A 15,734-nucleotide genomic window follows, 5' to 3' on the forward strand; every position below is an offset into this window, starting at 1 on the left:
ACTCTGATCATACAATGTCATACTTTTGCCATGGGGCCACATTGCAAGACAATTTGCGAAGCAAAATATAAAACTGAACGGAAACTAGCTTTGATGATTGCTCAATGTTGGAAATAAATGTTGAGATTTTTTGTAACAGCTGCTCCTTCAATGTTGCTTTCTCCAACCGATATCTTGCTTTCAAATCCACTTCTCTGATCTTTATGTCCTCGAAATTTGTACAATACCGGTAACATATCTGTATCCGGTATTAACTATCTGTTGACTCATCTATGCCCTGTCACCACTGTCACGTGTCTGCTCGAGAGATATCCACCCGTAAACTCTAAATTTTTCCCAATACACTGACTCATTGTAATGGTAATGTTTCCACAATTTAACAACTCAAGTGGGTATGTTAAAACTGAAAATTCGCAAAATGTTTGGAGCTTTACACAAGGCAATGGATCAATGATATCGTTGGAGATCATACACATGATAAACCATGAAGACAGGATCATTTCTATTTATTATAAAGATACGTTACAGATGAAACGCTGAGTACTAGAGAAGTGTTTGCTCAAAAGTTATCACATACCTTATGAGTATAAAACAATATAAATAAATCACGGGAAAATCGTAGCAAACCGTAATAATCCGTTGGACCAAATGAAGGAAACGAAAATAAGTACTCAGAGTTAGGAGGGGAAACATTAGGATTCTTTATTGATAATGTTGATTTGGCCTGCCTCTCCATGAAGAGGTTCAGAGCCTTACAATGGTGTTTTTCTCTCTCACAATATGGTATCATTGTGTTTTTTCTCTCTCTCCCGGATAGTGACCGAGAAGCAGCCCCCTTTCTAGGGTTTCCTCTCTTGCTATTTATAGCTGTGAGCTTCGGGAGTTGGCAATAAGTGGCCGTGACCACGTTGGGATTTCGCCTTCATGGTGGCGAATGGGCCGTGGCCTTGTTGATCGAATCAGATGAGGGTTGAATATCGTTAATTCTGAGTGGTCGTGCCACTAGTTAATCATGAATTAGCTTAAGACAGGATTAGCTTCGTTAATTAGCGTGGGGTCGGATTCTGACCCATACAAGAAGGAAAGCATCCAATTCTTTGAGGACAATATAGGAAGGCGAGTACAACAACAACAACAACCACCCAGTATAATTAATCCCACAAGTGGGGTGTGGGGAGGGTAGGATGTATGCAGCCTTACCTCTACCCTGGAAGGGCAGAAGGACTGTTTTCGAATCTAGGAAGGCGAGTGTGAACGCTTATTAGTTACCAAGTTCCAGGTAGCTAGCTTTGTGGCCTCTTTAGAAGGGAGGAAAACGATTTGATCATCTTGAAGAAAATGACAAATTGGTGTAGTTCCAGGCCTAACCTTGAGAACTACAAAAGGCAATCCCTTTGGGTGCCAAAAAGATGTATCTTTATGACACACCGATACTGCTTTGACTTTTGTTCCATCATCACCAACCATAGATATCATAAATGTCTTGGTACTTCCTCCAATATGGCAATAATGCACTGCATATGCATAATTTAGTTTGTGGCATACTATGTTATCCCCATGAGCTATCTGTTGAACTTGTTTAATGGTACATTTTCTTCTTAGTGTTAGTGTTATCTTGTTTTAGATCAGGAACAACTTCATCTGTAGAATCACGATAGCAATCATTTTCTCCAAATAGTTGATAAATAACAAAATTAAGTGGCTTCAATGATTGATAAATTAAGTGACAAAAAAAGAGCTTTCTTCAATCCTATCTATTTTGACTGAACCTGTTTTTCTTTTGACCTTCTAATTTAATTAGCATAAGATTTTATTCAATTTTACAAAGACTGGAGAATTTATAACAAACATATAATTATATTGCCAAGTCCAAACGACATCCATATACTGATTTTTTTTCAGTATGATGTTTCAATTACTTTTTGCGATCTTCACAAAAACTAAACTGATTTTCAAAATTTATTTTATCTTTCAGTTCTTTGTGTATCAAACAATTCCGTTAGAAGAAAATAATCCGACAAGGATATTTTATTTTATTTTTGCAAATCTCCTGTGTTATTTTTCTATAGAATCTCTTATGAAAATATCATATAACTAAAATAACGTTTATAAAAGACTTCAAACCCTGTAGAAGAGTGAAATAAAAGAGAGAGTATTGAACAATTTTCTATTTTCTTTCATTGAATGTGCACCTATTTATACAATTTATGAGCTAAGGGAATAAAATAATGATCAATGAATTCTATACAAGTGTCTAACTAGTATTGGCTAAAAGAATAACAAAATAACTACCTAAGGAATCCTATATAACAAACTCACGTGGGAATAGAAGGATCCAGAATGGGATCCAATATTTTAACTCTATCTAATTGACGTGTCTGTATAAATTGAGCAGATGGCCCAATTGTCACTAAATGAGCAGACGGCCCAATTGTCTGATTTGTCTGAGGCCCAAATGTTGAATTAAACATTGAATGTATCAAAGGCCCAGGTGTTGAATCAGTAGGCTTTGAATATATCGAACCTTTACCTTTTCCTTCTTCTCCATTAACGTCTTCTTCATCTGCTCCATTAATACCAGAGTTAACACCCCCCCCCCCCTCAAGTTGGAGGGGAGAGAAGAGACCCCCAACTTGCCAAGAATGGAAAAATGAGAAGGCCCCAAAGGTTTTGCGAAGATATCAGCGAGCTGGGAAGAAGACGGAACAAAATTTAGAGAGATCAGTCCAGAGAGAAATTGTTGGCGCACAAAGTGACAATCGAGTTCCACATGTTTGGTACGTTCGTGGAAGATGGGATTGCGAGCTATATGTAAAGCTGCCTGACTATCAGAGTGAATAGGAATTGGAAGGGTCGGAGGTGCCGATAGATCTTGAAGGAGACGGTTCAACCAGGTTAATTCAGCAACAAGGCGACGCATTGAGCGATACTCTGCTTCCGCTGAAGACAAAGAGACAGAAACTTGCTTTTTTGGACTTCCATGAAATGGGTGAACCTCCAAGACTTATGAAATACTCACTGATGGATCGTCTGGAATCTACACAGAAGCCCAATCAGCATCACAAAAAGCAAGAATGGAAAAGGAGGGATCTTTGCTAATAAAAAGCCCTTGGGCAGGAGCAGTACGCAGATAACGAAGCACTCTTAGAGCAGCTGTGCATAAACTGAGATAGATGTTGAACCGCAAATGAAAGATCTGGGCGGGTATGCGTCAAATAGTTGAGCTTGCCAATCAATCGCCGATAACAAGTAGGATCAGAGAGTAAGTCACCAGTGTCAATGGAGAGCTTGCAAGAAGGATCCAAGGGAGAAGAAGCCGTAGGAAGATGATCACAATTGAACTCAGAAAGTAGGTCAAGAGTGCACTTGCGCTGACTGATGATGACGCCTTGAGGTTCTTGAAGTATTTCCAAACCTAGGAAATAATGTAAGTCCCCCAAATCTTTGACTTTAAATTCAGCATTCAAGAACTCTTTCAATTTTGCAATCTCTGATGGATCATTTCCAGTGAGTAAAATGTCGTCGACATAAATAGCCACAATAGAAATTGAGTTCCCTGGCCTCTTAAAGAATAATGAATAATCATTGAGCGATGAGGAATAACCTTTAAAGTTTAAGGCAGCCCCTAAACGAGCGTACCACTGGCGTGAGGCCTGTCGCAAACCATATAATGACTTTTGGAGTTTGCAAACAAGGTGAGGATTTGTGGGAGGCAGCCCATTAGGAAGCTTCATGTAAACTTCTTCTTGTAACTCACCATGTAAAAAAGCGTTATTCACATCTAGTTGAGAAATAGGCCATCCCTTTTTCACTGCCACAACGAGAATACATCGAATTGTGGTCATCTTGACCACTGGGGAATAGGTTTCATTGAAATCTATGCCTTCTGGCTGAATGTCCCCTCGAATGACCAATCGTGCCTTTAATCTTTCAAGAGTTCCATCCGATTTGTGTTTCACCTTGTAAACCCATTTGCAAGGTAAAGCCTTCTTTCCGGGTGGCAATGCAACCAACTTCCAAGTTTGGTTTTGCTCCAAAGCTGCAAGTTCAGAATCCATGGCTTTCTGCCATCCAGGGTGCATAGCAGCTTGAGAATAGCTTAGTGGTTCAGTGATAGTAGAAATAGTGCTGAGTAGTTGTTGGTTTGAAACTGAAAGAGCTGCAAAGGGGAATACAGGGGGACTAAGGGGATGAGTGAAACAAGCAGCAGTCAAGTTAGTGAGATAAATGGAGTCACAAACAAAATCATCCAAATATGCAGGCCTGTTGTGTTCCCTCTGTGATCTTCTGGGAGCAGGAATAGGAGAGGGAGATGGAGGGGTGGGGATAGTAGGTGTAGAGGCAGGAGAAGGTGAGGAAAGAGTAGAAGAGGGATCAGGAGAAGAGGGTATGGGAGGATCTGGTACAGTAGGAATAGAAGGAGTTTTAGTGAAGATGGGATTGGAGGAAGAGGAAGAAAAAAATGGAAATTCAGTTCATGGAAAAGTACATCTCTGGAAACAAACACCTTCCTAGTTTCTAGGTTCAAAAGTTTGTACCCCTTCTTTCCTGTTGGATATCCTAAAAAAACACAAGGCATAGCTCTAGGTTCAAATTTGGCCCTATTGTGTGGCAAAGTAGAGGCATAGCAAAGACATCCAAAGCATCTAAGGAAGCTATAATTGGGAGGTTTACCAAAAATGATTTCATATGGTGTTTTTCCATTTAGGACAGAAGAAGGGAATCTATTTATGAGAAAAGTAGCAGTGAGTAAACATTCTCCCCAGTAGATGATAGGAAGTTGAGATTGATACATTAAAGCCCTAGAAGTTTTCAAGAGATGTCGATGCTTCCTTTCAACAATGCCATTTTGTTGAGGAGTAGCAGTGCAAGAGGTTTGGTGAATGATTCCTTGTGAAGCAGAAAAATCAGAAATTGTAGAACTTCCTCCCAATTTTAGTGCATTGTCAGACCTGATGACTTTAACCTTAGAATGAAATTGCCTTTCAACCATAGCTAAAAAATACTTTAACAATGTAAAAGCATTACTCTTAGCACTCAAAAGATAGGTCCAAGTAGCCCTACTATAATCATCAACTATGGTAAGAAAGTATTTGTATCCATCATATGTAGGTGATTTACAGGGTCCCCAAGTATCAATGTGAACCAATTCAAACACAGTAGTAGATTTGATAGAGCTAAGAGGGAAAGGTAATCTGGACTGCCTTGGTAAGAGGCAGATTTCACAAATGCAATTAGAGTTAGGAATAGAGGAAATGAAACTGAACTTTTTCATTGCAGAGAATGGAATGTGACCCAATCTAATGTGCCACAATTTTACATCTGAATTGTTGTTTTTAGGAATAGAAATAGAACTACAAGTTGAAGTACAACTAGTATGCAAAACTTTAGACTTAGAAACTACTGAAGTGCTGAAATATTTCTGAAGCTGACTAGAAGAAGAATTGAGCAGGTAAATCCCATTCCTTGCTTCACCAAGAAGCAGAGGGATCTTCACTGAAAGGCCCTGCATAAGACAACAAGTAGGAGAAAACATGAGATTGCATATCATTTGTTTGCAGAATTTTTGCACTGATATAAGGTTAATTCTGAATGAAGGAACAAGAAGCACATTATGTAGGATGAGATTAGGATAAAGAGTGATTGTCCCCCCATGAGTGACCTTAACTCTAAATGAATTAGGCAAGTTAATAAACAGAGGTGTGGACAAAGGGGCAAGAGAGGTGAAGAATTGAGAGTCAAAGGACATATGCTCCGAGGCCCCTGAATCTATGATCCAAGAGTTAGAGTTAGCATAGGTCAAGTAAGTAAGCCACAGGATTGTGGAAAATGTTACCAGCACATTGAACCACATTAGCTTGCACATCTGAAGGCTCTGAAGGTGAGGTTCCAGTATCACTGATCTGGATATTCTGAAGAAGTTGAATCAGTTGAGAAAACTGATCCTGTGAAAGAGAGCTTCCTCCCCTTTGATTTGCAAAAGGGAGTTGAACATTTACTGGAGCAGCAGTCATGACAACATTGCTCCTTATTCCACCTTGCATCTTTGTTGTTTTAGTGAACTTAAAATTTGAAGGAAACCCTATGATTCTGTAACATTTGTCAACTGAGTGACCCTGTTTCTTACAGTGAGAACAGACGAGGTTATTCCTTTTCCCTTTGAAATCATTCTGTTGAAACTTCTGTGTTGAAGGTTGTTGATGTGCAGCTAGGAATGAAGAAGAATCACCAGGAAAATTAGGATTGCTATAGGCTTCTCTTTGTTTCTCATCCTGAATCAACAGAGCATATACATGATTGACATTGGGTAAAGGAGACATCATCAGAATAGTGCTCCTAACAGCACTATATATGTCGTTCAACCCCATGAGGAATTGGACTAGTCTCTCATCTTGTAGTGACTTAACCATTTTTACCTTTCCTCCACAAGTGCATGTGCATGAGCATGTCACTTTAGTGTATAAAGTATCAAGTTCATCCCATGTCATTTTCAGTTTGGTGAAATAGCCTGCAACATCATTTGAACCTTGAACTAAATCACTAAGTTCCTTTTGCAGGTGGTAGAGTTTGGCACCATTTGATTGTCCAAACCTATCCTCAAGATCAGTCCATAAATCCCTTGCAGACTTAGAGTAAATAACACTCCCAGCAATGTCTTTGGATAGAGAATTAAGAAGCCAAGACGTTACCATGTCATTGCAGCGATTCCATAACTTGAATTCTGCTGCAGCTGAGGTTGGAGAAGGACAACTCCATCAATGAATCCGAGCTTATTCTTTGCCGAGAGGGCAATGAGAATGGATCTCCTCCATCCTCCATAACCTTGGCCATCAAAAGAAGAGGCAACCAAGGTCACACCTGGAGAGTCAGAGGCATGAAGATAATAGGGACTACTAGGATCCACGATTGTGGAGGTCCCAGATCCAGTAGAACCCATTTGAATTAAAAAATAGAAAATTGGAAGGAGCAGCTTAGAGGTGCTCTGATACCATGTAGAAGAGTGAAATAAACGAGAGAGTATTGAACAATTTTCTGCTTTCCTTCATTGAATGTGCACCTATTTATAAAATTTATGAGCTAAGGGAATAAAATAATAATCAATGAATTCTATACAAGTGTCTAACTAGTATTGGCTAAAAGAATAACAAAATAACTACCTAAGGAATCCTATATAACAAACTCACGTGGAAATAGAAGGATCCAGAATGGGATCCAATATTTAAACTCTATCTAATTGACGTGTCTGTATAAATTGAGCAGATGGCCCAATTGTCACTAAATGAGCAGACGGCCCAATTGTCTGATTTGTCTAAGGCCCAAATGTTGAATTAAACATTGAATGTATCAAAAGCCCAGGTATTGAATCAGTAGGCTTTGAATATATCGAACCTTTACCTTTTCCTTCTTCTCCATTAACGTCTTCTTCATCTGCTCCATTAATACCAGAGTTAACAAACCCGCATCGTCCATTTTCTCTTCTTTCGTTTTCAGTGCTAGAGCTATGTCACTAATTTTTCGTACGAGACCATATAAAGGGTACAGAGTTCGGAAGTTATCACATGGCTTTGTAATTCTTTACAAATTTATTTATAACTTTACGTCTTTTATATGAAAGATCTTTATTTTTAAACATAAGAAATATGAAAATAGCACCAAAAAAATCTTTGCAAAGTTTTCTTCTATTCAAATTGTAGATGGCTATGTTCATCCATATCCTTTTACTAAACAAATTTAATTAAGTTATAATATGCATAAGACATCAGAAGATCGACAAATAATGAAGCGGCAAAAATTTTCTCAACATGTAATGTCAAATATGACTAATGAGAATTTCATACAATCGACCCCGATATTTTGGATTTGAGGCGCGACTATTGTTATTGTTGTTATATGTAATACAAAATTACAATACCCCTTGAGTTGACAAACCTGGTTGGGGAAGGAAGTCTTTGATGACTTCGGGGATTTGAGTGTTGGGCAATTTTACTTTCCAATAAACTTCAGGAGATATTGCTGTATGAGTACTTGCCACAAAAGCAAGCTACATATATAAAACAATTAACAATTTTCTATCAGCATCTTCCATGTAAACAATAAGCCTTCCATTTTCAAATACTTCCGATTTTAATTTTGTCAAAGAATACTGTATGAGCATATATGTATTGATTGATAACCAAACATCATTTGTCATAGAGTACTATATGAGCAGATATGTATTGATTGAAGTATCATTGTCGCGACCGGGAATTCCCACCTTCGAGTCTGTGATGGCGCCTAACATTTCACTTGCTAGGCAACCCAACGTTAAAATAATTTATCCATTTTTCATCAGTTTAAATTAAATAATGAGAAAGAACTGAAATAACTGCAATAATCCAAAGTAAAGTGCGGAAGCTAAAACAACCAAAACATCTGGTACAACCCTGGATCCGGTGTCACAAGTGCACGAGCTACTAGAATAGTACAAACAAGGGTATGAAATAAACATAAAGCTGTCTGAAGGAAAATACACAGCTAAATAAAAGGGAAGGGGACTCCAGGAGCTGTGGGCGCTAAGCAGCTGTACCTCAAGTCTCCACAAGCTGGCCAATCCGAGCACGCTAATAACCGCCGCTAGGACCAACTCCAAAATCTACACAAGAAATGCAGAGTGTAGTATGATTACAATCGACCCCATGTACTGTGTAAGTGTCGAGCCTAACCTCGACGAAGTAGTGACAAGGCTAAGGCAGGTCACTTACACTACAACCTGTATGCAGTATATAATAAAACAGGAGAAGGAAATACAGAAAGAAATAAGACAGTAAACTGAAGAAAATAGCTAATCCTCAAAGGAAACCAGTACAGATCAGAATTACCAGTCCTTAGAGTTCCATACAACAAATACCGAGCCAACTCAGTACATAGATATAGAAGCACATAGGTTGTTGCGGTGCGCAACCCGATCCCACCGTACAGCACAATCCTCCCTTATTCCATCGTAATAATGTCACAATCATAAACAATAATTATATATTGCGGCGTGCAACCAGATCCCACCATATAACAACATCAGTGTCATAATTCACCCTTATTTCACCGTATCAATCCACCTTTATTTCATCTGTTGCGACGTGCAACCCGATCCCACCATATCAGTGCAAGGTCACCCTTATCCAACCATATCAATCCATCCTTATTTGACATGTTGCGGCGTGCAACCCGATTCCACCATATCAGTACAAATATTCACTGAGTACAGTTAAATTCATAGTTCAAATCACAAGAACCTCTTGGATTGATGAATATAAAGCTGAATCAGAAAGGAAACCTTATACCAACTCGGAAATTCGAATAGGTGATACTATACGACAAGACAAGTCCAGTAATGACAATTAGAAGGTGCAAGTAATTCAATTAAGGCAATAACACGAGTCATGAAAGCATGAAAAGGTCTAACATGTTTAACAGGAAAAACAATGATTAACAAGGAGCAAATAAATCATGGAGGGCATTTAGAACATATAACAATTAAGGCATGGAAGGAGATAATTAAGGAAAAACAGAAAATCAGGGAAACAAGTAATTCGGCGGCGTATAAGCACTCGTCACCTCGCATATACGCTGCAACACATGAAATCCAAATAGCACATAGTCCGAGGGTTCCTAATTCCTCAAACAAGGTTAAACTCAACACTTACCTCACTTCGCAGTCAACTCAGAGCTCTATCAGGGCCTTTTCCCTAGAATCCGGCTCCAAATCACTCATATCTAACTACAATTGACTCAATAATATCAAATATTGCTAAAGAAATCAATTACAATGCATAAACTTAGAGTTTCCAAAATTTCCCCCAAAAAGTCAAAAATCAACCCCGGGCCCGCTTGGTCAAAAACCCGAAGTTCGGACCAAAACCCGATTACTCATTCACCCCCAAGCCAGGTTATGTAATTTGTTTCGAAATTCGACCTCATTTTGAGGTCTAAATTCCAATTTTACAAAAATCCCTAATTCTGTCCAAACTCCCAATTTCTACCATAAAAATCCTAGATTTTAGGTGAAAATCTTATGAAATATAATGGGTAATTGAAATAAAGTAGGTTAGAATCACTTACCAATAATTTGGGGAAGAAAAATTCTTGGAAAAATCGCCTCCAGGATTTTCTAGTTTGAAAATTTTGAAAGAATGGACAAAATCCCATTTTTGGGATTGTTTTAAACACTAGCTTCAGGTGTTTATCGCGAGAGTACCTTCGTGATCGCGAAGAAGGAAACCAGATGACAGCTGAAGCTATGAAAAATCAGATTTTTTTTTCTAAGTACAAACCACCCGTAGCCTATCCTCACCCGAGCCCTCAGGGCTCCAAACCAACTATGCACACAATTCCAAAAACCTCATACGAACTCGCTCGCGCGATCAAAACACCAAATTAACGCCTAGAACTACAAATCAGACACCAAATCAAATAAAATTTTCAAGAAAACTTAAGAACTTTTATTTTAACAACCGGACGTCTGAATCATGTCAAACCAACTCCGTTTCTCACCAAATTCGACCTCAAGGGGTCTGGATAATGTTTCATTTTACACTTTTCTGTACCCGACTTCAGGAGGTCTTGGTTGTGCCCGGCCTTAAGAGGACTCGGCAATGACGCATAACATATCGCCTCGTATCCGGCCTCATAGAGGACTCGGTTATATCACCTAACACATTATTTCGTGCCCGACCTCCTCGGGTGCTCGGTTAAGTACAATAAATACACATATATGAAAGTACATATATAGATGGCACAGTGATAATCACGAGCTCCATTACTTAAATTCTCTCCAATTTTGCTTTTGATTCTAGCCTAAATCGTTTTAGAAACTTTTATAAAGCTTGAGAGCATTTTGGGGTACTAAACCTAATAATGTTGTATATCCTCAAAAAGGAGAAAGTTCCGCTGCTTTTTTATTCAGTCTAGAAACTTCACCGCCCTGTCCCGGCCACTGCACCCGGTGGGACAGCTGGCACAAATCTGATGAAATGTAATAACCTTTTTGTCCGTTGGCATAGCACCGGCTGATTGGCTGCGCTAAAGGCTAAACTTGTCGATCCTTCAACTTTATGGGTGGATAAAGAATGCGGCCGGGTGTCACAAAATACGTATGATGTTATCAAACATTGATGTTATGTTTTAGAATTTAAGTACAACACCACGGACTCACCGCAGTACTCAAAGATTTACACCTCGAAAACATTTCACAAGGCTAAGGATCAATGATATCTTTGCGGATCATACAAAAAAAATACCATGAAGCTAGGATCATTTCCATTTATTATAAAGACACATTACAGATGAAAGGCAGAGTACCAGAAAGGAAAACGACCACTCTTTATAAAGGGCAAACGAGGATGGCGTAAACGCTTATTCATTAGCTTATTAGGCCTATTTAGAAGGGACAAAGACGATTTGATCATCTTGAAGAAAATGACAGATTGGTGTAGTTCCAGGCTTAACCTTGAGAAATACAAAAGGGAATGCCTTTGGGTTCCAAAAAGATGTATCTTTGTGGCACACTGACAGTGCTTTCACTTTTGTTCCATCATCACCAATCATAGATACCATAAATGTTTTGGTGCTTCCTCCAACATGACAATAATGCAGTGCATATGCATAGTTAAGCTTGTGGCATACCATGTTATCCCCATCAGCTATTTGTTCAACCTCTTCAATGGTGTATCTTTGCGATTTCTGAGTTTCCCCTTGTACCTCTGATGTAATTGCAAGGATATCGGTTGTCCCGAGCATGGATAAGCTGAAATCTACCATAGACTCCAAAGAAGTTGCACATATTTTCTTTTCTTTATGTTCTACTTCTGGCTCTTCACAAAGTTTGATTGTTTTCTCAATTGTTTGAGCATCCTTTGATCCACTATCTATCGAAAAATGGTTGAGAATTTCTGAGATTTTCTCCATCGAGAAGGGAATTGATTCCACAAATTGCCGAGGCAAAAAGGGTGCTTCATTTTTATTTAGGAGAGAGGGAAAGCTGATCACTTTTCCTTTCTCCAAGTCCTTTTCTAATAAGAAGTACTGTTTCAAAGGATGATCATCAGTTACTTGTCGGAGCTCATTCTTGTTAGTATCACAATTCATGCTAGGGTTTTCCTTTTTTAGCACACGACGATCATAATTCGTAGCAGCTTTCTCTTTAGTGTTAGTGTTGTATTGTTCCAGCTCACGAAGATATTCCTCTGTAGCAGCATGATGCCAGCTAATGGCTATATATCCACTTAAACCGTAGTATACTTTCTTCTGAATGTTACTGTTATCTTGTTTTAGCTCAGGAAGAACATCATCTGTACAATCACGATACCAAAAAGTTGAATAATGGCAAAATTAAGTGGTTTCAATGATTCTGTTTCAAGAAAAGAAGTTTTCTTCGATCCTGTCGGGGAAGAATGTGGAAATTTCATTTCATTCACTTAATTTGTTTTTCTTTTGACATTCTTTAATTAGCATAGAGATAGTACAAAGACTGAAGAATATATGATAAACATATAATTATATTGATAAGTTCAAACTATATCCATATATACCCATTTTTCCAGTACATTATTGTTTTTATTACTGTTTGCACTTGACAAAAAACAAAGCTGTTTTCAAAATTCATTCTACCTTTTTCAGTTTTATTGTGTGTTAGACAACAAAGAATATACTTAGGCTGGTATTGTTTGCTTCAAAACTCTGTACATCAATTGCTTTCATAGCACTTTATAAATTTACTTTTAGTTTTGTTTTTTTTACGGGATATATTTATTTTACACATAAGAAACATGAAATTAATTAAAACACAAGCGATCTTTGCATGGTCATTTTCTTTTATTCAAATTATAAAGGAGTATGTTCACCAATTTTCCTCATTGTGGTATGTTTGCCTTTCTGGGAATACAGTAATATTCCGAATTCGTCAATTGGTTTTGTAGCTCGATCTTTATATAATTATTTGGAGCAGTACGTCCTTTTGTATAAAATATTTTTATTTTTATACATAAGAGATATGAAAATAACACAAAAGATCTTTTCAGGAAGCAAAAATTTTCTTCTTCTATTCAAATTTAAATGGCTATGCTCACCCATCTCCTCTTAATAAAAGAATATAATTAAGTCACAATATGCACAAAGACATGTGAAGACAAATAAAGACGGGATCGATAAAAAATTTCTCAACATATAATGTAAAATATGGCTTATGAGAATTTTTATAACCGACACCAATATTGTGGCACGATTTTCATTGTTGTTGTTGTCGTTATATGTAACGTAAAATAATACCCCTCGAGTTGAAGACAAACCTGGTTGGGGAAGGAAATCTTTGATGACTTTGGGGATTTGAGTGTTGGGCAATTTCACTTTCCAATAAACCTCCGGAGATATCGCTGCATGAGTACTTGCCAAAAAAGCAAGCTACATATATAAAACAATAAACATTTGTTTCTATCAGTATCTTGTTGGTAATCAATCAGAGAAGTAAAGAAATGTTAGTTCAATAAAACAAGACATAAAATAATTTTCGAGCCCACAAGTTACTTATGTGTCCTTAAGAAATTTAATTCCCTCACTGTTGCCCAAGGTTATGGATTACTTCCTTCCAAGATAGAACGAAAACACTATTCTGTAATACTGACAATCGAAATTACAGAACTTCAGCGAACTCAACAAACGGAGCAAATCACACTTGACACTTATCTTATTTTGGAAAAATATTGCAACAATATAGAAAAGAGAGGAAAAGTTTTCAGATTTTCCATGTATGAAAAATGAGGCCAAGCCTCTAAATTTATAGACGATGAAAGGATAAGATAAAGAGGTGCAATCCAAGAGGTGTCTATTCCATTTCTTATTTCCACCCTTTAGAAAAAACCCAACATATCCTCCATGTAAACAATAAGCCTTCTTTTTTTCAAATACTTATGATTTAATCTGTCATTGAGTACTATATGAGCATATAAGTATTGATTGAAGTATCATACGAAAATTATATACCTTCTCCAGTATATATATTCTTTTAAAATCAGTATGTATATGTACTGTTTTCAGAATGAAATGATAACTAGGCAAGGATAAAACTTAAATAAATTGTGAAAAGATAAACCATATAAAAATGCTACTCACCAAGAAGATGGTGCGCAGCTGCAACTTCATTGCTACGATAGATATTGTAGAAATAGCTAAAGGACTGAAAGCAAAACTTGGATGGAAGTAGAACAGAAACTGCCCTTATTTATAGGCAATAAATGCACTACGTACTCACTTAGTGCAAACATAAATTAATGTCGTGGATTGCTTATAAATTACGTGGGATGCTGACGATAAACAGATCTCGATGAATGAAGTAATCAAGGATTATGATATTTCATATTATCTATTGTTGCCAACTAGAGTACTAATTTTGAAGAAAAAAAAAATATCTATTACAGTTTTTCCGAATTTTCCGGTTCTTCTAAACTTTTCTAGTATCTATATCTATATCTATATCTATAATATCATCAGTGTTAAATTTCGCTGAAAGTTTCAGGTCAAGCACTAATTAATCTCCAGTGCGTTAACTCCGAAGCCCATTACAAAAGTTCAGTTAACACTGAACGATGAATTTTCAGAATCTTATGCTTTTATAGCCCGACTCCTAAGATTGAAAGGAAATAGTCTATAGAAGGATTAAATAGTCATGCCTTAATGTAAAGTAATCAAGAAAAGCGTGCTTCTTAGCTAACTATTTATCATGTTCGATGACAGAAAAAGGTTGGACAACCTGAAGACTATGGATCAGAAGGAAAATAATGTTAATGCTTCAAATTAAATAAGGCTGGTGAGAATATATCCTTTGCTTCAAATTAAATAATGTGTGCTCGCTTCATCTGTATTCTTGCCTCTTTGGGGCCAGATATGTGATTGTATTTATTAATGGAGACTTAATTTTAGTATTTCTAAAATTTGATTTTCATTTGAGTTACTTCATATACTTGGTAAAGTTTTGTATGCATGTACCCTCTTTTGACACAGCGAGAGTTTGGCGTCGTATCCAGTGCTGCTATTGACAAGAATGTGAAAGAACTCGATATCCACGTGATTAAACAATTTAATATTAAAGGAGATGGTTTGTATAGAAGAATAATTTTCTGCTCATGATCGGAAAAGTTTAACTAATTTTTATATATGATAAAGTGGAATGTCTTACAAGTTTAATGGCTTTCGCTAATAATTATAATGGTTTGTAATTTCTTGAGATGATTAGTCGAGAAAAAGAACTCGTTTCCTACTGATGGAGAAGTTGCTCGCGATATTTCATAACCCAAAGACAACTTATCTGAAATACTTTTTAAAATGAGAATACCTCTGATAACTTCTTTTATTCGCATTTCACAGGAAACATTGTAATCTAAATAACTATATTCATCAAGGTATTCGCATGGCATATTTGCATGTTTCTCTTTAAAAAAAAAAAGTAATGTGAGGTATTGCCATTGGTTTACTGAAGGATAATTCCTTATATATTAACAATAGGGGCTATGGTGATGATAAGAAAAAAGAAAAAGAAAACAAAACGTTAGTATGGCAAGGTCTAAAAGAAGTTCTCATATATATGGCCAATGCTTTTCTCGTGAATAGTATCGTGGAAGTTAATTTCCATTAGAACAGTTGTATACACACAGAAGGGCGCAACTTCAGCCTTTCATGTTTGATATATCTTGTTTAATTTTTGGAGACCC

The 15,734-nt window shown here is 37.1% G+C and overlaps 1 protein-coding gene across 1 annotated transcript; it reads right to left on the bottom strand.

The window, feature by feature from the left end:
- Positions 1 to 11,259: 11,259 nt before the first annotated feature.
- Positions 11,260 to 14,240, bottom strand: LOC109237169 (BURP domain-containing protein 3-like). The gene is made up of 3 exons (XM_019403431.1): positions 14,140 to 14,240; positions 13,320 to 13,431; positions 11,260 to 12,323 (listed from the first exon to the last, which is right to left on the bottom strand). The coding sequence occupies exons 1-3, from the start codon at positions 14,167 to 14,169 to the stop codon at positions 11,410 to 11,412; spliced, it is 1,056 nt and encodes a 351-aa protein (XP_019258976.1). The 5' UTR covers positions 14,170 to 14,240; the 3' UTR covers positions 11,260 to 11,409.
- Between the last annotated feature and the right edge of the window lie 1,494 nt (positions 14,241 to 15,734).

The sequence above is a fragment of the Nicotiana attenuata genome, unplaced genomic scaffold, assembly GCF_001879085.1.
Source record: "Nicotiana attenuata strain UT unplaced genomic scaffold, NIATTr2, whole genome shotgun sequence".
NCBI lineage: Eukaryota > Viridiplantae > Streptophyta > Magnoliopsida > Solanales > Solanaceae > Nicotiana > Nicotiana attenuata.

What these genes read in the sequence shown, in the direction of transcription:
- LOC109237169 (XM_019403431.1), bottom strand. Translation starts at nt 14,169, where the DNA reads ATGAAGTTGCAGCTGCGCACCATCTTCTTG. An exon ending in AGCTGCGCACCATCTTCTTG is followed by an intron (nt 13,432 to 14,139) that starts GTGAGTAGCATT and finishes TTATATATGTAG; the next exon opens with CTTGCTTTTTTGGCAAGTAC. An exon ending in AGATTTCCTTCCCCAACCAG is followed by an intron (nt 12,324 to 13,319) that starts GTTTGTCTTCAA and finishes GTGATTGTACAG; the next exon opens with ATGATGTTCTTCCTGAGCTA.